The sequence below is a fragment of the Pundamilia nyererei genome, unplaced genomic scaffold, assembly GCF_000239375.1.
Source record: "Pundamilia nyererei isolate P.nyererei 1_Seehausen unplaced genomic scaffold, PunNye1.0 scaffold00145, whole genome shotgun sequence".
Classification (NCBI taxonomy): domain Eukaryota; kingdom Metazoa; phylum Chordata; class Actinopteri; order Cichliformes; family Cichlidae; genus Pundamilia; species Pundamilia nyererei.
This window is the reverse complement of record NW_005187546.1, coordinates 1,239,048-1,265,300: the sequence shown is the minus strand read 5'-3', so window position 1 is coordinate 1,265,300 and position 26,253 is coordinate 1,239,048. Positions and strand designations below refer to the sequence as shown.

Genomic DNA, 26,253 nt, shown 5'->3' with positions numbered 1-26,253 from the left:
TGTATCTATATAGAGTCGGATTGTGTTCATGCAAGACTGTGTGCTCCATTAATAAAATGGTTTGACAATTTGTGGCTGCCACATTAAGTCTAAAGCCAAAAATTAATTAAGGAAAAGAAAACGTCTCCTTTCAAATTTAAGAGACACAAGTTATCAGACCAATATTTGAGCTTTCAAAGAGCTTGAAAATGTGAGTGGAAATATTTACCCTGATAGATGGTGTTTGTGATTCATTGAGCACATATCCTCTCTGTCTTTCGCATTACTCATTCACAGAAACATAAGTATCCATCCGTGGAAGAGCTGATGTGTACACACAACACTCACACACTGATCATTACCCTGCTGGTTTTTCACAGACACTTGGAGAAACACAAAGAGGGAGACCTAAACCCAAACCCCGAAATGATTTTCCCTCCTGTCACCATCACCACCAAGTTTGTGTGCAAGTCTTTACTGTACATGTGCGCCTGTTTGTGTTGGAGACCACATGCAAAGGGTTTCCACGGGCGACATCCAGAGGTTCTTGGGGGGGGGGTCCCTAGGTTATGATCACTTTTCCAGCAGTGTTGTCACAAAGACACAATTATACTAAGAATAAGCTCTTTGTCGAAACATGAAGGCGGCGAATCAGACAAAAACAAAGGAAATGACAAAAACAAATCAGAAGCAACGGTTCACTCACAACCGCTTGGCTCTGCTTTATATTTATACGCCTCACACCAGTTCTAAAAAATCATTTTGCTACAGATTCCATTCACATCAGCTTCTTCCTACATGCTAGAATCTGTCTCGCTCTTAAATCTGTCGTCACTTTTACACCTTATTCTCACCGTTTTGCCAGAGCGGAACATATTGCGCTGCTGTGTGTGAAAACAAAGAAACGTATCCAAGCATCTAAATATCTACAGCATTTTTTTTTTCACTGCAAGCAGGGTGAGGTCGAGCACCCCTAAGTTCCTCGTGTGGTCTGCTTTATGACCTCCCGCTTTTTAAAAAAAAATCTTTTGAAGTTCACCAAAATAAATACACAGAGGAAATTACACATCTTAAGATCTCACAAAAGCAATTGTAGGGCAGATCGATTCACACCCGCTGAAAGAAAGGCAGATTCGTTAGCAGAGTAAGATCTGAACAATACAGCTGTGGGGGCCTACGCCATATTGGTTTTTGGAGAGCAAAAGAAATCATATATTTTTATATATATTGTATATACATAGATCACGTGTTAAGAGTTTATCAAAGAAAAAAAAATAATGGCGTATTGTGTTTTAACTCACAATTGGTTAGGTTATCATGAAGATACATCTTAGCTGTGCTATGATAGACAGTAATCAATAAAAGAGACATAGTAACCAGGACGTTATCCACTGGTTTTAAACTCCATACATCAAATCTTCAGTGGTAATGTTTTGGCCCCCACCATGTTGCATTTTAGGAGCCAGAAGTTAATTTACGCAGAAGAATGTTAAGTGTCAATTTGTTAGCTAATGCTAACTAGCTTGTTAGCAAGCTAGCTGTCTTTACGTAAAATCAGTTGCAATGAGTCTTCTTGAACCAAAAAAATTCCTCATGATTGCAGTATCAGATTGATGTGGTCACGTGTAGTTTGCATGGAAGACATTGATACTTAATTAGCAAGTATCTGCAAACATTTGTTAATTAACCACAAAGTGGTATTAAAACTTAAAAAAAACACTGCCACATACTAGAAATGGAGAACATTCAACTTTAAAGTAAAAGTTGTGCCTCACTGCCACAGCAAAAGGTGCAACATTTACTTTGAAGGCAAAAAAATATTTTTCCAGTTTTCGTTCCACTTTTCACACAATGCCACTCAAGGAGTAGATGGCATGCTCAGGGCTAATTGCTGTGACCACAGCAACCTGCTTGCAACCAAAGTAATCGCAACAAAATTTTCACTTAATGGTCAAGGAATACACATTTTCCTCTAGCATCCGGTTGTTGGTCGATGGTCGCAGACAAGTCTCCAGGTTTTTGTAATTGGGCCTTCACATATTCAAAATGGTGGAAAATTTCACGTTGCATGTTTAGCGATTAGGTGGCAGCAATATGTTAACACAGGCCAAGACGATTTTGTACCAAGTTGTAGATATGCTTTTTAATGCTATAAAGGTGAGCGATTTCACACTGGAGTCAATGGAGACTGGCTCCCTTTTGTAGCTTTAGCTCCTTCTAAATTTGTTTGGATTTTCAGTGCTGAAAGTTGTCCTTTAGGGCTGCGTCAAATAATACTTAAGAGAGTTCAACTCCCAAAACTGAGGCTTCTTGGGTTTTAAATAAGACGATGCACACATGGTAGAAGAAAATGTTGACAAGTTGAGTCGAGCTGAAAGCAGAATCACATCTTCACCACGAGCAATAGCGAGTTAAGTCACAGAGCACTTAAGAGAAATAGTAGCATGTCCACAGTGTGTCAAATTATAAACACAGCTTCTCTTTAATCTTAACAAAAAAGTGAGGAAAAATGTACAAAAGAGTGTGACACAACAGTACCAACAGGCTGAATGTACGCTAACGTCGACTTTATGTGACTTTAACATGGATTAAAGAGATAGGGGCCGTGAATGGTTCAGTCACATTATGTCAGAGCAGAGTCGAGCCTCGCCGAAATTCACTAAACTGTGTAAAAAGTCTGCGTGAATAAGTACGCGAGGGCCCACTGTGTTATGTAAATGAGCCACCTCAAAGTCTCCCGTGTTACAGCTGTAACCTCGCCGAGTCGACTTAAAGGCAAATTTTCCCCCCTCCCCTCCACACATCACGAAAGATAAACATGTTCCAAAGTTAAGCAGAGACATGATTGATTCAGACACACAGCGGCGTAGTGATGGAACATTTTATCACGGTTTGAGGGAGGAATCAACAAACATTTTCACACATAACAACAGGAACAGATGCTGCTTTTAGAGAGAGGAAGATTACACAGTTTTGTATTTTCACACTAACAGACTTTTAAAAAAGCCAAAAAAAAAAAAACAAGAAAGCTCGAAGTCAATTTCCCTGCTCTTTTCTGCTGTTATTGTATTATTTTTTTTCTTCTCCTCTTCACTCCTTTAAATGGATATTTTAACTGTGGCAGAGAAATTGTTCTTGTGTTTCAGAGCTTTGTTTTGTATACAAAACGAGTTTGAGACCAGAAGATTTGTGTGTGTGTGTGTCTTAAAATCTGAAAAATGGAAAATAAATCAAATGCTGTGCATTGTGTTCACCAGTGTAGTTTGGATCTACAATGGCCTCTTTGGAAAGCTGTAAGTTTGTGAGGATTCTGCACATTCTGAATACTGTAGCTGATGTGGAGGCAGTTATGGCTATTTCTTTTATTATTTAACCTCCTAGGACCTGGCGTCCACATATGTGGACATCACACACACAAAATATTCAATTTTGCTCTACAAGGGCCTGATATCCACTTATGAGGACATTATACTGCTACTGTTCTATCAAAATTTTAAACGAATATCCTCATATGTGGCTCTTATTTTTCTTAAAAACAAAAATAAGGTAAAAAAAAACAACAAAAAAAAACAATAATCTGGTAATTCTTTGTTTTTACATTCATCGGGCCCCAATATGCCCAAATATCAAAGAGAAATTAAAAATGCATGCTGTGGAAGAGTTCGGGTCCTAGGAGGTTAAACTGAGGCCCCAAAACCCTTAGATAGCTACAGCTACACAAAGAGTTGCAGTCACACTAGCTTCCGCTTGGTAATGAAAAGGACATTTTGTTTGTCCTCTGCAAGAAATATGTGTCTTATTTGTTGTGATATAAAAGAGTCAAATAAACCCCGCAGCAGCTTAGAATGCATGGTCAGGAAATCTGCATTTCTTTCTTTTTAAGTGTATGATTTGAACAACAGAAATTAAGCAGCTTCTGTTGTGTTCAAGCAGTAAAAGTTAATTTAGAAAGAGGCGAGAAATATCTGACCCGTTGACGTGAAACTGGTTCCATTAACTTGTTTGGCTTTGCAATTTTCTAAGAATTCTTAAAAATAAATAGAAAAATGAAGATAACTAAAGAAAACTGACAGCTTTTTGTTATTATTATTACAAATGATAAACCTGCAACCTCGTGTTTGTGATGTGCCTTTAAACCTGTTTAATCGGTGCCTGTACTGATATGAAACGGATGTCATACTGAGAGCAAGGGTGACATGACAAGGCCCATGCTGCCTCCTGGTGGTTTTACAGAGACACTGCACTTCACTTTGCTTTGTTTAGTTTTGGTAATGAAAATGATTCAGTACATTATAAAAAATAAAAATAAAGTCAAATTATTTGGTTAAATAAATTAAAGTAAGAATATTTAAAACAGCAATTAATTTAAAACCCAGGCAAGTTTCTCCTTTTAATAGTCAGACAGCCACCAAGGGGATGAGAGCATAAACATACACACAACATCTGGTCATAACACACAAAACAATTAAAAAGTTGCTTCAGAATTACATCAATTTATGGCACTCAGACAGTACACAGTCAGTTTGGCTCAGAACTATTAAAACATGTACAAATCAAGGTCCAATGTGGACCACTTCATGCATTTCATGCGCTCAATAAAAACAAAAACAAATAAAAACGGGCAAACGACTGAGTATTTATGAGACGTTCAGGTCACATGACGCAAACCACACGCATCCTTTCCCTCTACAGAGCCATAAAAGCAGCCCTCGTTACAGCTTTCATATTTATCTGTAGTGACTGTGTCTTTTCTGACTCAGACATCCTACTCCCATGACCTCCCTTTGGGAACCACTCATCTAGAAAACGCCATTAGATATCATTAAGACATAGCTAAAGAAGCACAGTGGTCACTGTCCAAATGCAGTAAACAGACTCAGACAGCGACCCCGACATTGCTGATGTGGCTTGTTTCACGATGGGTTTGAAGGACTTTGACTCCCACTTGTATCAGTGTTATTGTATACAAGCAACATTTCAATGAGATGCAAAAACAGCGAGATGTAAGCAGACAGCAAGTGTGTGTGTGTGTGTGTGTGTGTGTGTGTGTGTCAGCATTAAGGAGACAGATTAAGACTAGAAGGGGATTAAAACTAACAACTGGAACATTGAACCCAATCACATCACGACTGGTGAGTCATTAACCCCTCGATGCTGTAAGTGTGTGTGTGTGTGTGTGTGTGTGTGTGTGTACAGTGGAGTAAGGCAGGAGAAGCGTCAGATCTTGAGTGACACAGCTGACAGAGGGAAGGGCATCTTTCAACAAGTGCCGAGAACGACAGATTGCACATGCTCGCACATGCTGTACACTCAAACGCACGCAGCATCCGTGTTATCCCGTAAATCACAGGCTGAGCACACTGACGTTAAGCAGCGCAAACATCAAAGGAAGACTGAAAGAAAACAGCAACAACAGCAGGGCTTTGCAGAGTATCACGCTTCCTTCTTGTTTCCCCAGCCGAACAGTTTGGACATCGGAGACTTTGACTTTTCCTTCTTTGGTTTTTCCTTTTCCTTCTTAATGTCTGTGTGATCAAAGCGAGAGCGAGAGAGAGACATCATTCAAATTCTTACTTTATAAAGAAAAAAAACAAAACAAAACAGTTATTACATTGCATTAAGAACACACTGTCATGATGGTGAATTTTCATGTTTTCAAACAATCCTGTGAGACAAACTGTGTTCATGTTTCAGTGTCACTGGCTTTATTTGCTCTCAATGTAGGTGCAGAAGCCCCACCCACTTTCTGTCCAGACCTTCTGTTTGCAAGGGACGGTCAATCAGCAGAAAGTTGCCTCAATAGGAAGAGGAGTTAAAACAACTTGTTCAAAATGGGGGGTAAACTAAGAGGGTTGTTGCCAATAATTAATATAAGTAAAATATCCCGATAGGCTAAAGGCACAGAGCTGCACTATGACCGGATTCCTGAAGAGATTTAGAGTCTGAGCATCATCAGCATCGACAGACATCCTGTTCACACAGTAGTAGTCATGATTCAGGCGACTGAGCCACCCACAAGATGGCGAATTGTAAATGTGTTTTTGAAAAAAGGAAATCGTTTAATATCCCCGAAAAGCAACTTTAATCCTTCTGAGCATTTATTTAGAAAGTCCAGTGTAGTTTGGCTAAAATGATTTTAAAGGATGAAGTAGGAGCTGTTTGTGAGTGACTAAGTATTGGGGGACAGATAAAAATGTTAAAATGTCACTGTATTATTAAGTGGGCTTTATTTTGTATACATAATTAAACAGCTCCTTTCATGAGCCCATTTAAGGGTCTTTAATATTGCACCGTGATTCAGAAAGCCCCACATTTGCAGCCATCTTGCAGACACAAAAGTCTGACTTAGTCACCACTACGGATGTCCTGACGCCTGCCATCCAGTGGAAAGCAGGTGATTTTCCACATCTCCACCGCATGGGACACGGCACGTGTGTGTAAACGGACACACAACTGCACTCGGAGTGAGAACGAATTGTGAAACTTTGGCATTAACTTTATGAATACATTAAAACTGAAATGGCTAGTCTTTAGCCCACGGTCGGCGTTCGCTCGCTGCAATGTAATGACCTTTCACTGAAGTTCAATAAATCTCCTCAATTTTCAGCCTTGCTTTGCCGGTCATGAATTGCAAATGAAGCCGGATCCAACGCTGCTCTATCAGAGGGTCAAATTAAGCAGCTGCATTATCCATTTGTCTAATAGGGACGCTGCTGACAAAAAGAGAGGGGGGAGCATTTTGTTTGATGCTTTTTCCATTAGCAGTCAGTAGATCAAACGAGATGAAAACATTGCCCAGGCGCACCCTTAAAAAAAAAGAAAAAAAAAAAAAAGAAAAATGCACCACGAGTCCCCACACACACAGAATTCTATCTACTTCAATTAGAGGTGTCCATGATGGAGATCCTCAATTGGATAATTTATAAGCCAACTAAGTTGCAGTGACACTGAGGTTATGATAACTAATGAACAGGGTGGGTGGGTGGGGGGGGCTGTGGAGGTGGTGCGGGCACTCACTGAAATCCAGCATCATCTTGTTTAGCTGCTCGTCCTCCTCTTCCTCCCTGAGAAGATGAAGCAGAAACACACAGAAGACAGACAGGTTAGTCAGCAACTGAACGCTACACTTAGAGCAATTTAAATAATCAGTTTCATTACGTCGTACTTAGTCCACAAAATGTCAAAATAAGGCAAAAAGTGTCCCAGAGGGCCGACGTTCAAGTTGTTTTTTTTCTCTAGTTAAGCTGTTTCAAAAGTACTGATGAACAAGCTTAAGCCGATTTGCTACATTTAAGACAAAGTAAATAATAAATACAAGACATTTTCCTCAATACACAAGTAAAACTGTTATATTTGTAATGCATTTGCTACATGGTTGATTTGCTGATAGATTACAGTCACAGAAGTGACACAGGATAAGAAGTATAGTCAGTCATCTCGTGCGATGCTTTTAATATCTTTGAGTTTTAAGCAGTTAACTCTGTTTGGAGTTAAACATTATCAAATCCAAACTTTTTACACACACACATACTCTGCACACACCTGAGTCTGTCCTCATCCAGACCATCCACGATAGCGTTTCTATCGTTGACAATCGCCACCAGTTTCTTCATCAGCTCCTGTTCTTTCTTCCTGTCCCAGGATGTTTTCAGATGTTCTGCACACACACACACACACACACACACACACACACACATATTTCATGCTCAGATCAGTGGTCGGTTTTCCTTTTCCCCCTGTTGTGCACTCTGCTCAGTTTCATCCCTAAACCTCACCTGGTTTTTCCATCAGCCTCCTGAGCTCTTGCTCAACAGTGGGCTGCTCTTCCTCCAGCTCCTGGGTTCTTCCACTGCACATGTTTGAAAATAGAGATGACACCTAATTCACGGCTTTATTAAAGAGTATATCCTTTAGAGAGCAGGTTAAGATGGTCCACCTTAAACACATTCACAGAGACCTCGCGTGTTATTGTCGACACATCTGAAACTTTCAACGTTTTTAGAAAAACACTGCGTCATCCTCTCTATATTTGGTAGTTCTTGGGATAATTCTGTATCTTAGTCAGAATTTTTCAAACATCATTTGGCAACAGATGCATGTTTACGCATCCAGCAGGTGGGTAAGTCTTCTCGCGCCACCTGACAAATGTAAATCTGACATTCAGACTCCCAACAGCTCTGTTTTGGCCTCCACCTCCCCCTGAGACTCTCAGTTCTTGTTTCCTTAGTTGTTGACATATTGACACAAAAGCTTTAAGAATAAGTTTCCACTCTGTTAAAAATATAGGTGTACCCAATGAAGTGGCTGACAAGGGTATACTGTACTATGTACATATTCATTAGGTACACCTGTTCATCTGGTCGCTAATGCAAATAGTCGATCACGTGATAGCAACTGAATGGAGTTAGGTATGGAAAAAACTACCTGCTGAAGTTCAAGTTCACGAGAATGAGAGAGAACATATCCAGTGAGCGGCAGTTCTCTGGGAGAAGAGGTCAGAGGAGAAGGGCCAGACTGCTTCGTGCCATTAGGAAGGCAACAAATAACCACTTGTTACATACCGAGGTATGATGATCGTTGAATGCACAACACAGAGAACCTTGACACTGATGGGCTACAGAAGACCATACTGGGTGCCGATCATGTGACCTAAGATCAGAAAACTGAGGCTACGGTTCACTCAGGCTCACCAAAACTGGACAATAGAAGATGTCGCCTGGCTTGAGTCTCACTTTCTGCTGAGACAGACAGTAGGGTCAGAATTTGGGGTACACGACATGAAAGCATGGATCCATCCTTCCTTGTCTCAACAGTTCAGGCTGATGGTGGAAGTAGTACCAATTGAGCACTGTGTAGACACCACAGCCCATCTTACTGATTGTTACTGACCATGTCAATCCCTTTATAACCAGTGTCAGCAGGATAACACACCATGTCACAGAATTCAAACCACCTAAAACTTGTTTCTTGAACATGACGAGTTCACTATACTCAAACGGCCTCCGCAGTCACAGGATCTTAATCCAGTACAGTGGATTAAGTGGTCCAACCCATTACGGACAAGGTGTACCTAATAAAATGTCTGGAAATGCTTTATAGCTACAAGTCAGTGTTATATCCGTCTTTGCCATTTATTTATCAAATTAGTATTTTCAGTGGAATTGTCGCTGTTGTGTTCAGCAGCGTCGTGCTTCACACTTGTGTGGACACTGCAGACAGTCGGGGGTTGGTGGGGGTGGAAGGGGTGAGGCAGGTTAGCTGCTTAGTTCCAGGACACCCTGCAGTGACTCGGAGGAGGGAGGACACTGGGAATTCACACTGTCAACCTTCTGGCCACAAGTCTGTTTCACTAATCGCTAAATAGTGGCATGCCCCCTTCCTGAGTGAGAGTGTGTGTGTGTGTGTGTGTGTGTGTGTGTGTGTGTGTGTGTCTACTCACATGTAGACCAGTTCAGACTCCCGACGCATGGCCAACTGTTTGTTCCTGATCAGACCAAACCACTCAACCATGAGCTCGTCCGTGAGAGTGTCATCGTCACCCTCTGACGAGGAACACAGAGCACACAGTTAATCCCAGACACATACATTAAGATTTCTCTTACATTCACAGCACGTCCTGACTGAAAAGCCTTCACAAAACACACAGCTGGCGCGTGCATCCCACCTTCTTCGCATTTGCGCAGCTTCACCTCCAGATCGACTCCCCTTTTTTCCAGCTCGTTTAAATTCTGTTCAATCTCCTCAAGCTCCTTCGTGATGTCCTCTTTGGGAATGTAGTCTGGCTTCATCTACAGACGCAAACAGATGCAGAGAAAAGTGGATGAATGACATGCTCATTTAAAAAAAAAAAAAAAAAAGCTACGGCAAACTTATTTTCAGAGACCCACTACCTTCTTTGTCTCTGACTTGGTGCCATTCTTTGTTTGCCCTTTCAGACCCTCCTGTAATCCTAAAAAAAAAAAAAAGGTGGAGATAAAAAGCAGAGAATAAATCAACCAACAAAGCTAAGAACGGATAAAAATTAGAAAGGCACGACTCACAGTAAACTGTTAGGAAGGCTTCTTCCTGTAAATGTTTGGTTATGACCATGCTCTTACCCTTTGATCTCGGTGGAGTGACAGAAATACTCAGGCTGGGAAACTGAGAGGAAGGCCTCGCAGAAATCTCTGAGGTCTTCGGAGCCTCATTAGACCCTGGTTTAGTGGAAGGGCCAGCAGGCCTGTGGGCGGGAAGAGGGACAAATGGAGAAGATTCGATTAACCTACGACTAGACTCTTTCCCCGTCTTGCTACAGTTTTGATTCATGAGAGCGAGAGGAAAAGGTCATTCGTGGAAAAGGAACTCCAAGCACTGAGCATATGTTGCACCACGGAGGACTCGACTCAGTCCCGACACCATTTGGGGCTCGCATGCATGTGGCGGAAGAGGAGAGACTGAAAGCTTTGACTACAAATGATGGCCGAGACATTTGGAGGAGCAGCAGGTACAGGCTTCCTGTGGGAGGAATGTTTGGTGAGACGGATGAAAGACTGGATCACACGATGGATGGATGGACAGGACATCAGGAGGAGGGGGGGGGGCTCATACAGTTAATGCCTCACGATGTCGATATGCTGAGAGGCCACCCACGTACATACACTCCCTGCTGTTATCAGGAGCACGAGTCAATAAGGAAAAGGCATAGCAAGAATCAAGAATCAAGCATAAGAAGCAAGAATCAATTAAATCAATCAAACAAGTCTTACTTGGTTTCTTTGGAGACGGGCTTGAGCTTCGACCTCCAGTCTGCAGGAGTCTCAGTCTCCTTCACCGCTGCGGGGAAAAAAAACAACAAAAAAACAAACAAACAATTGAAACCAGTTCAGTTCCCTCATTAGACATCCACTAGTCAATGTCAGTTCCTAGTTCTGTTGTTTGGTTGTAAATGCTATTTGTTAAATGGCATTTTTACAACAATGACAGCAAATGCACAAAAGCCAAGGATGATATTACACCCAAAGTAGCTCCCAAATAAGCATATAAGCAGCAGATTAGAGACACAGTATTAATAAAATTATTAATAAGAAGCACTGTGGGAGTACAAACCAAGGCAGCTCACTCTCTGGGCAGCATTTATATATAAGGAAATCATATTTTATACACAAACATAATGTAGGAGTAGGTGATGATAATATGTATTGATTTGTAAATAACTTGAGATTATTGTATATAAAATTATACTATAGTAGATTTCTAACTAGGCAGCTTGTTCTCTTTCTCTCAACAATACTTTCTTTAAAGACAGAACACATTTCAGGGTCAACTTTGAAGAAAGGCAGATGTGCAATGTAAAGGTCAGAGGTCAAATGTGTGTCAAAAGTGTGTGTGAGACCTTGTGTATCAACTCTCTGCTTGTAAAGTGTGTAAGTTTAACCTGATGTGTTGGGTAATGTACTGCCCGTCTTCGAGGGTGCCCTGTCTGCAGTCTTGGCCTTGAGCCCGCTCTGACTGCCCGGGCTCTCAGAAGAGTTCGTGGTGTCTTCAAACTGCAGGTCAGACAGGATCGATGGGTTCACTTTCAGCTTCACCTTCCCTCCAACTCCCTCTTTCTCCTTCTTTGGTGTCTCGACTTTAGGTTGAGATCTAAATAGAGGTGAAGAATGCAACTTAAATGCCTCTCTTCACCAGCAGAGGTCAGGGTAGAGCAGGATACAAAGTGTAATCACATGTTTCTGTGAGTCTCAGGTTAGATTACTTACTTCTCAGTTTTATTTAGTACTGTAGTCGCCCACGATTGCTTTTTGTTGTTATTGTTGTTTTCCTCAGACAGTTTTTTGGAGATGAAGGCTGCTGCTGATGCTTTTGACTTATTACTCTCGTCTTCCTGTTTCACCTTCCAGCCAGTGCCAGTTGTTTTAGCTGTATTCCCACCTTTGTCCAAACTTTCATTTACCTCTTTTTTTCCAGTACCACCCACATTTATGACCACAGTAACAGCTTTCCCTGCCGTGGCCTGTTGTGCCTTACCACCAACACTCTGGCCTTTGTTTATGTCCACATTGAAGGTTGAAGTCTTTTTCTCCTCCACCTTTGCCGTGTTATCTTCCTGGAAGAACTTGAGCTTGGACTGGAGTGTCTTGGCAGCGGTTGCCGAGGGTCGAGGAGTTTCAGCCGGCCTGGTGTTGATAGATGGGGTCACAGTGGTAGTAGTGTCACGTGAAGCTGTGGGTCTGGCCGAAGAGTTAGATGATGCAGCCCAGGGGGCTGGGGACGCAGAAGTGGACTTGGGAGTGGTGGGTTTCTCCGACACCCGTGAAGGACTCAGACTGGAGGATGTGTAAGTAGGAGCAGGTGTACTGTGTTTACTCGAGTCTTTAAGAGGAGTGAATTTGGAAACATAGGAGTTTGGGGTCAAATCTTGAAGAGGCGTGCTTGTGTTTGCAGATGACAGCAACCTGTGAGAGAGAAAGTACAACACACACACAGGTTACAACAGGGAACATAGTCACAAACTAGGAACATAAACCTGCGGTTGGTGCCATTTTAGCCTCAATACACCTCGTTTATAATGATGCTAACCTGCAAACCCAAGCTACAGGAAGACTGTATTGGTTCAAAACGTAAATTAAGCTCAATTTGACTCTTTTCAACATTTTATGTTAATAAATGAACATTCTGAATTCATAGAAATGTGTAACATTTGCAATTTACAAAAAAAAAAAAAAATCTACATTTAGCAATAACAGTGTTCTGGCTAGTTTGCTAAAGCTACTCATTTTTCTTTTCCTCATGATAGAAAAAGCAGGACAAATGTAAAAAAAAAAAACAATATATCAAAAAATGAACAAACAATAAAACAATTTAAGCTTTTTATTTAATGAGAAAAGTAAAATAGTCTTTGCTAAGAAGAAACTAGCTAAGTTTAACTAGGTAGCGGCAGAGCTAGCAGTCAATAGCTAACAAAATCCATGGAGTTATCTGATTAAGAGACTTCTGAAATATTTAAATGTGTTTTTCAATTATTAAACTAGTTAAACTGTATGAGAAAGGAAAACTAGAATATTTTTTTAGTTGTTTTAACCGTTTTTCTTAATACAAGCGATTAAAAAAATAAAAACTGAGTTATATAGAGGCATTACAAATACAATAATTAATAAGAAACTAAAATAAGTATTATAATTCTCTAGCATTCTTACCTTACACAAATCAGTCTTTCCCTGTTCTAATGGCATACTTGGAATAAACATAATGGACCTAAATGGCGCCAACATTAGCATTCCTATCATCTTACTTTGCACAGTTCCTGTGATAAAGCTTCCCGTCCACTAGATGTCGCTGCACCAGGTGAACGTGCTTATGACAGGATGCACATGTGCTACTCAGGGTGCCTGCCTGAGATTTTCCAACCACAACCTCCTAGAAGAAATAAAGAGAGAAAAGAGTGTGGACAAGAGGGGACTTCAGCCGTTACAACTAACTGATGTCACGCAATGTGGGCCTTTTTTTTTTTTTTAAGTAACTACATTGACGTCATGGTAATCATCTGCTGACACAGACCAAGTGACCTGTCTGTAGTTATTTGGTCATCGTTGACGTGGATGAACGTACACAACCTTGGTCAGTATTTCGTAAATGAATTACTTTTAGACTTCCGCCCCAATTTAGAAATGTAATAGTAACTATTCAATTTTACCTGTGTTGAAGTTTTGTTTTGATTTGGGGAAGGAAGTGGCTTTGTGATGTTGGAGGATGGGGGAGGGCTGTTCTCTCTGGCAGGCTTAGAAGAGGGAAACACCTTAGACGTCACAGCCTGGTTCTTCTTCCCTGACGGCTCATCGCTGGGGCCGTCGGCTGGACGCTTTATACCCGCCATTCCACCGACTGTATGCAAAGACAGATGAACAGATGAGATGTGTGCAGATGGACAGAGGGATACAGTAAGACTTTATTTAATACTCACTCGGGGAGCGTCCGTGGAAGTAGTTGTAGTATTGGGAGACATAAGTCAGGATGCTGAGGCGGTCAGGAATCCTAAGTGCCACCATGTCTTCTGCATCCAGCAGCGCTGGAATTCCCAGTTGTTCTTCTGCAACACTGAACGCCTGCAGATAAAACCAGTTTTATCCAGTGAGAAAAGAAACAAGACTTTGGGTTTTAAATTTAGACGAATGCAATGCACTTATAAATCATAAAAGCTTACGTTGTGTGATGTCTATGAAAGACTTTCTAGATCTTTAAGGACACCAAACATGATTGTGTTCTTTAGATGTCCCAAAGAAAAGCAAAATAAGATAAAGGTGGGCATTTGTTTCAAAAAATGCATGCATTCTCTGAGGTTTGCAGACAACAAGTTTAATTTGAAAGAGGAAGAGATGTTTGCATAGTGTGAACAAACCATTTTCATTGTTCTACTGTTCCCATCTACGTCAAATACAAATCAACAACCCGGATTTTGTTGAATTCTATTCCCTCTACCCTTTATGTGAGTCACTAGTGAGAAATAAATCAAGAATTTGCACACTACACTAACATCCAGCAATTCCACGGAAGAAACAAGCAGTGGCAGGCCAACGAGCACCAGCGTCGTTGTTTAATCGGTAATCAGATAATGAAGAGAGCCACTCAGATGCTGTTTACTTTGCTGTGCCCTGTTAATCTCTTACAGTGTTTTCTTATTCGATTGCCCAACATGTTGTTTCAGCTTTGAGCTGAAACCCAGAGCAGCATCAAACAGTTCCCGCACTTTAGCTTTATTCTCTGCTGGCCCAAAGAGCAGGCGTTTTGACATGTCGAGCTCTTGGCACTCCCCGAGTTCAGTCTGACAATGAAGAATCTGTGAAGAAAAAGTAAGTGAAGAATGCAAAGTGCCCGCATTGAAGCAGTCTGCTTTTTGCCACCACTTCTCTGCTCGCCCATGCTGAACGTTATTTCCACAATTACCCAAGATCCCACGGTGCTGATGTAAACCGAAGTTGTGTCTTAAACTCAAGCTGACTAACTTAAAGTCTGTTTTCTTGGAGTATTGAGCTTCATCTGTGTAGAGGAGCTGCACACTCAGCTGTAAATCTCAAACACTATCAGGGGCACAGGTGTGGCTCCTGTGGTCATGGTTCATTTACCCCACGAAGATTACCTGCTTCCTCGCTGGTTATATAAATATGATGATGTTCTTCAATGTCAGATAGCAACACTGAACTTTTCATGTATCATTAACTATCCCCCCGCACCCTTAATGTCGAGCTTTGACACCGTCAATAAAGCTGTGGTTTGAAGACCATTGCAATAGGTACCAGGGTTTTACAAGGGTAGTCCTAGTAAGCCGATCATCCTCACTAACTTCTGATCCAAACCTTTGTTCTGGACATGGCCTGAAATATGACAGAAAAGAGAGACAAGGGTTTTCCCTAGCAGGCGTCACAGGGCAAAAGAGTTAAAGTCCAGGGCTATGAAGTGGAGTTAACTCATGACTCCTTTTATAGAGGAGAGTCATCACAGTTCAACAACTGGTGAAAGAACTGAAAATGAAACTGTATTTTTACTTCAGAGTCCAGCCTGATCTGTCTTTTGAGCCCAGACAGACACTGGCTGCTTCAACTTTTACACCAGTGCTGGATGTTATTTATATGCACGCATCACGTATGCTGTATACTGCATGTATGCTGGGTCATAAAACACTGAGACCGATTACAAACCTTAAAGCTTTCCCCCACGATTCGAGGTTGTATACTCAGGTCAGATGGTCTAGCTTATCAGTGTCATTATAAAAGCTATTCTCGCTTTGCTTCACTCATTCTTACTGACCTACATTCATCAAAAAAGAAAGGAGCGTGGGATGTTATTGTCTACATTTCCAAGTGTTATTCATTCAGTCTTTCCTGAATGTTCACACTGAATTTGGACAAAGAACGCTCATATTTGCAGCTTCCTCATCCTGGAGGGAGGATGGATGAAAATCAACTAGGTCTGATGGCGCTGGGCCCTGTGTTTTGGCCCGAGACAATTTCCACTGATGTTTGAGGTTATAAATTGTGTCTGTTTTTATATTTTACTCTTCATCCCACAGAGACTGGTTTTGTTTTGGTTTTCTGCTGTCTGTCTTGGCCAGGACATTCTCACAAAAGAGAGAGTCATGCTATCCTTTCTAAATAACAAATATACCTGTGCTTTCTAATGACACAGATGGCAGAGTTACTTTTATTTTGTTTCACAACAAACAAGAGGATTAATCACCAGCCACCGCTGGTATTCTGTTTGTTTTCACCATCATCACCACCTGATACTTGCCAAAAACCCCATCCACTGATAAGGATCAGCAGATGTCGCTGAAAGTATTTGGAAAACTAACACGCAGGTAAAAAAGAAATCAATAGTTACGTTGACTGAATTGACTCATAAATGGGATGTACAAGTTAACATCAGGTGAGCAAACAGCACCACACACCACGAAAACAGCTTCAACAAAAACTAGCTTAAACTCATTAGCCAATGTGGCTGTGTCCATCTTTTATTTACAGTTTGTGGATACAGCTAAGGATTTATTTTTTTAAATGATGACATGGCTGCCTTGGATGATGTCATCTTTTATATACAGTCTATGATTGAGACTTAGATTCAGATTTATTGTCACATGGCATCACCATATTTTAGATATGTGCAAAGGCAAAAATAAGAGCATCTGTCTGGCAATGGAATAAAAACAAAAGTAAATAAAGGAACAAGTCATGATTTATTTAGTGACTTGACAGTGGTTGGAAAATAGCCCTTCTGCGTCCTGCTCCTGTAACTGAGGACGTATTTATAGTTTTCTGGGCTGGGACTGGAACAGGTTACATTCAGAGCAAACTGGTTTTCAAAAAACAGACTGATTTATTAACTCGCATCATAAATGATAACTAGGGTGGTGATTTTTGTCCATCAGCTTTACTTTAATTATTTAAATAAATCAAACTCTATAATTTTTGCTAACAATACTAAGAGTCTACAGGATGGCAATGCAGAACCATAGACTCTGTATAAACAGTGCATGCAGTCACCAGTTGGTGGGGATATTCTGACCTTCACCATCTTGGGTTTTTATAAAACTAGATGTGACGAATGAGGGCTGGGTCTGATTGAGAAACTGAGGACAATGCAAGCTTGTGTGGTCAGTTACAAAGTAGCCATGGCTGAGGGATTCATTATTTCCAAAACAGGAATGTTCATATTAAAAGTTCATTTCAATCCATCAAATAGCTGCTGACATGCTTCAGTCTTAAGCTGGCATTGTCATATTCAAGAACAAAATAAAAAAAAAGGGGAGGGTTAAGGGAGTCTTTGTTGGATTCAGGAAATCAGTTTGTAAAAAAAAAAAAAAAAAAAGTTAAGTGTGAGCATCCAGAATGGAAACGTGTCTTACCAGCTTGTTGTTCTCATAGACATCGTCCTTCTTCAGCGAATCAAATTTGCTGCAACAGAGCAGGAAAAACCCAGAAGTTACAAAACACATAAATCAACTTCCCTCCTGCAGTCTTCAGTTTTGAAGCAGCGCAGACTAACATGTGTTATGCAGTCATGCATTGCTGACTCACTTCTGCATACATCACAACAGCAGCGTGACACCTGCCTCACTGATCCCACGCTGAAGATCTGAAACTAACATGAGGTTCAGCCTGCATTAATCACACGGTCACGACTGAGCACGCTGAAACTGAGCCTTCAGCCACTGTTTACTGCTGCGGCTCATGTAAACATGGCAAGCGCCTTCGCTCTGCTTTGGCTCGCCATAAATACTGGAATGAGGCGATTACAGCAGCTGTGTCTTTTCTGTCAAATGGCCTTGCTGAAACAAAAGCAGGCATCTCTGCGAGAGGGACTGGCCAGGAGTCAGTTAAAGATGATGAGAAAATACTGCTTAGAGGCTTGGGCATCAATCTTGCAAATCTTATGCAGTGAAGAGTGCAAGTCCTCAGATTTTTATAGTAGGTACTGGAAAAGTACAACTAACTCTAAACGTAGACATAATAATGTAGCTCATTGTCCAATTGTGATGATGACATTACAAAACTTAGTTTCTGTTGCGACTCGAATTGAACTTATCAAGGGCACATAGTTTAAAATGGGACCGTTTCTGAGGACAGATCATCACAAAGTTGGACACGACACATGTGGCCAGCAGCAGTCACAGGGATTTGTAAAATGCCCAATTCCATTACGCAGACATGCTGAGCATTGAAATCGAGTGCAGATATGTAATAGTGCTATCTTGAAATCGCCCCCCAGAAAACCATAAGTGACCGTCTCTGCAACGCTCTTTGGGTCACAGCTCAGCTTCGTCTCCTGCTTCCTACAGATCAGCAAATGTTCAGATTTGTCTCTGACAAAATAACACAAAGAGAAGGAGAAAAAGCGAAACTCTGCCATTAAACTCGGAAGCAAAATTACTGACTTCAATCTTCCATGAAAATAGTTTTGTGTTGTCAACAGACAAGTCAGGAGTGCAGCCAATAAGTTTCACTTATTTCCTGCTTTCGTTCTCCGGTCCTGTTCCAGGTGTACTCACATGAGATCGGGTCTGTGTTTGTGGATGAGGGCGCAGAAAGCCAGTCCGTCCCTGAAGGACGTGGTCATGTTGGTGATTGAGACATCCCGGTAGCCCTCACACTGGATCCGGCACCACTGCTGCAGAGCCTTCACGGCCGCCATCCCGGAGCTCGGAGCCGGACTGATCCGTGTGAAGAGCGCAGCAGTGCCTCTGGAAGCGCTCACAGAGCTCCCTCCTTTCTTCGCTCCTCAGCGTCCAACAAGTAAAACTTTAGAAACTTTCCACAGAAGCCCAGACTGACGCCTTATCCGGGAAGCTGGGAAGGCAAGTCTTTTTGCGTTTGTGTGAATCACCTCACTGACTCTGAGTTAAGTGGAAAGAACCTGGACGTGACACCTGCGAGAGGTCGACGATGACGCGATGGTGTGGGTGGAGTTTGTCTTTTAACTCTTTGTGTTCATCTGCCGAGTGACACCGCAGATTCTGGGATCCGATACCAAGCAAACACAGGGCCAGTGTACCGATACCAATACCGATAATTGTAACCTACAAACATGAGATGAATCATCAATTTGCAAATTTTGAACAGATTTTAATGACCACTGGCATTTTTATTTTCCACAATAATTAGTTAACACAACAAAACACACCTTTCAGCTTTTCATATATTTTGAAATTTGTTTTTTTGGAGAGCTGGAATGTAAATTTTAAAGCACTTGGTCGAGTTCTGTATTTTAAATGTGTTGTAGGCTATGAATAAAACAGATGTGACAGTCAACAATAAAAGGTTATTATATTCAGACATTTTTCATAGTGCATATTTGAGGTATATTTTGTGAGTTTAAAAACAATATTTTATTACAATTCAGTAGGCTACATACTGACCGTAAAGTATCGATCCAATATCAACATTTAGTTTAATTCACCCACATCTATTGCATCTGTCTGTGTTTGCCTGTCTGCTATAAAGCCAAGTCATAAATCCAAATTTATACAAAGAGAAAAGTAGCCCTCTACTTACTTCCCTAAGTGCTGTTCCGGAGAAGACGTAGAAACCACAAAGAGAAAACCATCATGTGTAATTTTGCGTGTGTTAAGTATGTAATATAAATGTGACCTCAGGTCATTAGACTCCCACAGATACCCAGAAACATTACTGGGGACTTGCAGCTATTTGAAGGATTTCCACCCTGAGCTTAACAAACAAAAATCTATAAGTACCCACATCCCACCTAACAACAGGAACACATGCCCCAGTATGTACCTAATGTCTGTAATGAGCTATTTTAGTTATAAGGGGATAAAGAGTGAAAGCTAGGTGTGGCTTATTCTTGTGTAAGTCAGCTTGCCCGGTCTTGTTCTGTCTGCTGGGTGTGTTGAAGGAGAGGGGTGTAGTCTCTTCACTGAGTTACCTGACACCTGCAAAATCCAGCAGGGTAAGACAAAAGAGCAGAGGGCCGGGTTTACTCATTCAAACGTGCAAGGATCCATTTTCACCCACCTTTCTGCCAGGCTTCTTAAAAGAATTCAGTTAAATTAGATGCAGAGAAAAAATGATAGAGGCAGCAATACCTGATCATAAGATACAAGTTTCTGTTAAAAACAAAAACAGTATAACCTGTATCTGCTGGTATTAAAGGTACTTTCCACTGCTGTCTAAAGGGTCACCACTGTGGATGGATGGATCCACATGTTTGGATTTGGCATAGATTTTACACTGAATGCCCTTCCTGCTACAATCCTCTCGTGTATCTTGGCTTGGGCCCAGCACTCAGAGTAAGTCTGTGACTTCCTGAGGTCAGGAGCTCCTTTGTGTCTTCTCTGGCTTATGCATCCAATGCAAATATGATTATCTTTTTTCTGCTGACATGATTTCCTATATTGTGTGTGAGAGAGAGAGTTTTAAAAGAACAGTTTCCCACTGTCTCTGTTCTGTTTTACCCAAATTTGATCTGCATTTCAATTCTTTTTTTCATTGCATCAGTTCACAATAGTTGAGAGTGGGAAGGAAAAACTCCCTTTTAACAGGAAGAAACCTCCAGCAGAACCAGGCTCCGGGAGGGGGCAGAGAAGAGAACAAAGAAACAAAAGCAGAGTCTAAAATAAAGTGCATGGCATGCAGTAATGGCATGTAGCCACGTGATGTGTGGAAAATGTGGGTGTGGCCAAGAAATGCTGAGTCCATCATGGGAAGCGCACCAGCAGCATAACTAAGGGATGGCTCAGGATCAGCTGATCCAGCTCTACATGCCAAAATAGAACTTTCAAGACTAATTTTAATAATAGACAGGGTGTCTGTCTCATGAATCCAAGGAGTTTTTGGAACATCGGGATAATAAATCGTTACAACAGTCCAGCCTAGAAGTAACAAATGCATGAACTAGATTTTCAGCATCACTCTGACACAGGATGTTTCTAATTTTAGCAATGTTGAAGATGAAAGAAGGCACACCTACACACTTCTTTAATGAGCATGTTTACTCCAAATCACTGCCAGGTTCTCTGCAATGTTACAGGGGCACAAAGTAATGACATCCAGAGTAAGCAGCTGGTTAGACACCACATATTAAACTGTCACTGAGATTTTCAAGCAGAGTAAAATAACCTTGGTTTTGTCTGTATTTGGAGCATTTTAACAAACCCTTAAAATCTGAGTTTGTTCAATCTACAGATGCAGAGCTCCTAACTTGTGTGCACAAGATTAAAAAAATCTCACCTCTGTCTCATTTTCCAGTCGCTGGTGTTCAGATTCTCATAGGCGTTGCTGTATACATTCACATCTGAACCTTAACTCTCAAACATAGTTATTGCTGAACGCGGTAGTTCCTCCGAGCTCTCTCTGATTTGCTTCATTGTGTTTCGTTCATGATTCAGGTCACGGTTTTTATATGAGCATTATTTTCAGTGGCAGAGGAGCTTTTACGAGCTGGTTTTTGTCTTGAACAACTGGTGGAAACCAAAAATAGAGGTAAAAAAAAAAAGGTAATGATTAACGCCTTACTTTGATGACTCTAAGCTGTGAATGTGGGGTTTTTTCCACCCTCTAGCAGTGATGTAGAAGCACATCTCTTGGAAATGACATGTCTAGCTTTCACCCTCCAACCAGAAAAGGATAGTGAAACTGTGGTTTTTAGTTGTAAAGCATAATGCACCTCTGAACATGTCTCAGACATTCATTGGCATAACTTAACATTTAAAAAAGGGTTATATTCTTACACTTACAATTTGTGTTGAACCAAACTTTCATTTTCTTGACTACTGCTTTGGTTAATTGGTAAATGGACTGATTCTTATATAGCGTCTTTCCACTCTCCTGGAGCACTCAAAGCACTTCATACAACATGCCACATTCACCAATTCACATAAGCACTGTTTTCTATGGTTTTCAGTGCTGGATGCATCAGAGAGCAACTTGGGAAGTCAGCATCTTGCCTGAGGATATTTGGTATGCAGACTGGGGGAGCCGGGGATCAAACCACCAACCTTCCGATCAGCACATGACCTGCTCTACCTCCTGAGCTACAGCCACCCCTAGTTTGGCTTACTATTTCCCATGAAGAGGATTTTCTGGGAAGTCAGCTGTATGTACTCCATGTGTGTTGAATCATCTTTTTCCTCTCTCTGTTTGAGGTCAAATAGGTTTTTTTTTCTTCTGAATTTCACAGTTAGATGCTGCTTGCCTGCAGCATACGAGTTTTTCACGGGAACAGTTAAATGGATGCCATTCAGATCACGAATAATGAATCCAAGCTTCAGACCATCAAGGAAATCTTTCAGCTTGATAGGTGGAATTTACTGGACTTTCAGGCTAAAGTTGGCTTGTGCAGAGAGCAGATGATGTGATACAATGTGAGCATGAATCACATAGCAGAGGGCAAACAGAAAGCAAAAGTAAGGAGACAAAATCTGATAATGAAGTAAACACTTGGCTTGATGTTGGGCTAACTGTCACCGAGCAGTTTTCAACACACCTTTGAGCAAGACCAGATTTCAAAGTCTTACCAAAATAAACTGACAGCCCCTGAGTAACAACAACAACCCGCAGAATACTTGGAGCAGCCCTAACTTTCACATACGTTTCTGATGCCAGGTGATATTTTGGAGAATAAACTTTTATCTGCTGCCAGCACAAGATTCACATTCCTGGTTTTGATTGAAATATCTTGCAGTGAATCAGAGGGATTCTCACGCGATACCATGAATGCATCCACAAGCAAACTAGTGACTGAGCCCATGGAAAGTGTTTACCATGGACAAAGAGCAAGAAAGCCAATTCCCTTTTTCCTTAAACTTCTCCTGAAGACTACAAGAGTTGTTAGCCATGTTGGACATGATACCAAACCACTGGTTCCTTGGGAAAAGCGTATTTTCCAAGACTGGAAAGGTTGGCAAGTTGCTGGCTCTGGCTGTGTGAAACCAGTTGTGAAGGAGGTGCTGCACCAAAAACCTCACTGCGATAGCTTTGGCTGCAAGCTGACTGACACGGCTGAATGCAGTTTCCATGTTTGTCTACAAAGGCTTGTTAACTACTAGCTGAGCAGAAGTAAATCTTGAAAAGTTTCGGAGCAAGACAGAAATGTAGAATGGTAGCCTTCAAAGTAAACGCTGCACCTCAGGGCTACAGCAGGGATCTTTCAAAAAGTTCAAATTTTACTGTAAAGCCAAAAGGTGCCCATTTCTGTTGTGCGTAGTATTTTACACTACAACTCATGGAGTAGTTGTAGTGTTCGTCACTTCCATACACACTTCAAGCGACAGCAAAAATAGGGAAATTTATGCTGACTATTTAGCAAACACATTTTTCTTATCAACAGGTAGTTGTCAGGCGGTGATCCATTACTGGTCTGTAGACCTGTGTAACTGGAAGTTTATCAGTCATTTCTCTAGTGACTGCCATCAACCTCCAGCAAACAGTCAGGGAATACTCATTTTCCCTCACAAGCAGTGGTTGCAGACCAGTCTCTAGGCCGGTGTGTCTGAGGCTGTACTGGCTTGATCCATACCACCACAAAATGCCATGTTTTTGTAAAACCTCAGTACAACCCAAAGAATTTTTGCAACCATATGCTGGCAAACCAAAAGAATGCAAGTTTAAGGCTTCACTTTTCAGACCTACCATACTACACATCCAACTTTAATGTGTCTGTGTGTGAAACACGGTGCCTTCATAGCACCACCAGGTCAGATTTAGCTCAATGCACGTCTACCATCAGTCAAAATCTACTAATTTAATCTACTTTCCTTTTCAGGAAAGTCAGGTGAGTGAAGCATTAACATGCAACATTTTTGACATGCTAAACAGCACAGAGGCTCGTCCATGTGTGACTTTCTTTCCTCTTTTTTCTGATTTTTCATTGCTGAAAACAAACTGCACAGAAACCTGTACAATCTTTAGAGTCAGGTCAAAAAACAAGACTTCACATAATAGCCAGCATTGTAGAGTGAACAGAAATATGGTAAAAATGGTAAATGGCCTGTATTTATATAGCGCTTTACTAGTCCCTAAGGACCCCAAAGCGCTTTACACATTCAGTCATCCACCCATTCACACACACATTCACACACTGGTGATGGCAAGCTACATTGCAGCCACAGCTACCCTCTGACCACCACCAGTAGGCAACGGGTCAAGTGTCTTGGAAACAAATGCAAGTGCAGTAAAAAAAAAAAGAGCTTGGTGTTGTCTCTGTCCCATGTCAGCAACTCTTACTGTTAAAAATATCTCCCGCAAGCTGCAAAGGAACGTTCGAAGTGAACAATGAAGCTGCATTTAACTTCTTTTTATGACTTTCCAGATTTTTCTTCCTTTTTTTTTTATACGCAACAAGGCCTTCTCAGTAACACTGCTAGTTTATTTTAAATTCAGTTTCTGCTTTATGTAGCATACAGCAAAACTTTAATGTGACAAAGCAGAAATTCAGAAAAGCCCGACTGGAACACAATCTAGCAGCTCCAAGTTTCTTCCTCAGACAACTGACACTAAATCACTGTTTGCCCTACAAGCAAAGTTGCACACATCAAACACGGACAAGAATCCCACAAAAAGTCTTGTGTGTTGGTCCCACTCTCCACATGCAAAGCATACAAACACCCCCCTACGCATGAATGCCTAATCCTCCCAAATCCAGACAGGAAATGCCCTCGTCAGTAGAGCTGAATGCTTTTGACAGACCCCTGCTGCTCTTTCTCTGAGCTCTCTCTCCTCCCCCTTTTGCTGAATGATATATGTGCTCTCCTCAAAGTCCCATCTGGAAACAGTTAGCCTGTGAACATTTCCACACAGCCAATAAAAACACATCTATTGCAAGCCTAGTTTATCAGCAATGGAGGACAATTTCAGCATGCAATTGTTACTTTCACTTTCTGGAGCTTTTGTTGGTACAACGAAGCAATAGTTTACTGTCATGACTCAGAGATCCGGTCAAAGGTCTGGCGTAGCGTCAGGGCTCCTTTTCCATGATGTTTTCCAGTTAGTTTGTTATGGTGAGAAACACGTACTAGAACATGCAACTCTTAAGAGTCAAAATGATTTATAAGAGTCCTCAGATGACCCCGGTATCTTAATGATGGACATCCTGAGACTGTTATCTACCGTAAATAACTTCTGACTTTCATAGAGTGGAGAGTCTAGTCTAGTCCGTAGATGCAATGAGGGTTTTAAAGGGAAACAGCATTACAGAGAAAGAGATGGAAAAAGCAGAGCAGCAGGATGAGAAAATAAGAGGAGGAACAGGAGAGTGGCCTTATAATTTGAACAAACACACATACACAGATCTCAACCTTGTTTATAGCTACACTCAAACTATGAATAAGCATAAGGTAAACATTAACCGTACAGCTCACAGTTTCAGTTAAGAACAATTGTCATTTCCTGATAAGAAATATTTCAATGTGCAATGACTCTTACTGAACATTTGCTGGTGATAAAGTGCTACTCCCGGTGAGGTTTTGAGGGGTGAGAATGTATTATTTTCTTCTCATGTTACAAAGTGTGTCAGAAACATCCTCTGTTGCCAGAGTGGCAATTACACAGTTACAGTCATGTGGAAGAAAAGGACTCCACAGGACTCTGTAGTCCCTTATAAGCACACCTTTACTGCTTCCATAATAATTAAGGTGGTAAGTAGCAGCCAGGTGGTGCTGATCAAATGCACTTGATAAGGTGATCATCAGCAAGTGTGAGTACCTTTATAAAAGCAGGTTCTCTGGCAGATGCACAATTGTGCAACCTTCAGTGAAGCTGCAAAACACCCAAGAGCTACTCTGTTATATCAGAATCTACAGGCCTCAGTTAGCATGCTAAATGTTAAACTTCATGATAGTTAAATCAGGAAAAGGTTTGAACAAGTGTGACTTATTTAGAAGTCAGAAGATGGCAGCACAGCTTAGGTTTGCCAAATTGTGTCTGAACAAACAGCAAAACCTCTGGAGCAATTTTCTTTGGACATGCAAGACCAAAGTAGAGATTTTTGGCTTTAGTGTACAGCAACAGAGTTGCTGAAAAACAAAACTTTAGAACAAGTGTGATGCATGGTGGTGGAGGGGTGATGATCTGGGTTTCTTCTGTAGACACAGGACCTGGGCAGCTAACAGTCATTGAGTTGACCTTGAACTCCTCTGTATACCAAAGGACTTTAGAGTCAAATGTGAGGTCGTCTATCTGACAATCGAAGCTTGGCCAAAATTAGGTCATGCAACAGGATAATGATCCTGATGACAGCAGCAAATCTGCAACAGGACAGGTGAGAAACAGAAGGATGAAGGTGTTTCAATGA

The 26,253-nt window shown here is 41.3% G+C and overlaps 1 protein-coding gene across 1 annotated transcript; it reads right to left on the bottom strand.

Annotated features, from left to right (window-relative positions):
* Positions 1-4,339: 4,339 nt before the first annotated feature.
* Positions 4,340-19,019, bottom strand: micall2b (mical-like 2b). The gene is made up of 16 exons (XM_005744586.2): positions 18,497-19,019; positions 17,354-17,402; positions 13,919-14,060; positions 13,652-13,839; positions 13,250-13,374; positions 11,718-12,413; positions 11,393-11,601; positions 10,725-10,791; positions 10,077-10,198; positions 9,870-9,928; positions 9,644-9,767; positions 9,419-9,521; positions 7,755-7,828; positions 7,522-7,636; positions 6,997-7,043; positions 4,340-5,504 (listed from the first exon to the last, which is right to left on the bottom strand). The coding sequence occupies exons 1-16, from the start codon at positions 18,637-18,639 to the stop codon at positions 5,413-5,415; spliced, it is 2,355 nt and encodes a 784-aa protein (XP_005744643.1). The 5' UTR covers positions 18,640-19,019; the 3' UTR covers positions 4,340-5,412.
* Between the last annotated feature and the right edge of the window lie 7,234 nt (positions 19,020-26,253).

What these genes read in the sequence shown, in the direction of transcription:
- micall2b (XM_005744586.2), bottom strand. Translation starts at nt 18,639, where the DNA reads ATGGCGGCCGTGAAGGCTCTGCAGCAGTGGTGCCGGATCCAGTGTGAG. An exon ending in AAACACAGACCCGATCTCAT is followed by an intron (nt 17,403 to 18,496) that starts GTGAGTACACCT and finishes GCTCTGTTGCAG; the next exon opens with CAAATTTGATTCGCTGAAGA. An exon ending in TCTATGAGAACAACAAGCTG is followed by an intron (nt 14,061 to 17,353) that starts GTAAGACACGTT and finishes TTTTATCTGCAG; the next exon opens with GCGTTCAGTGTTGCAGAAGA.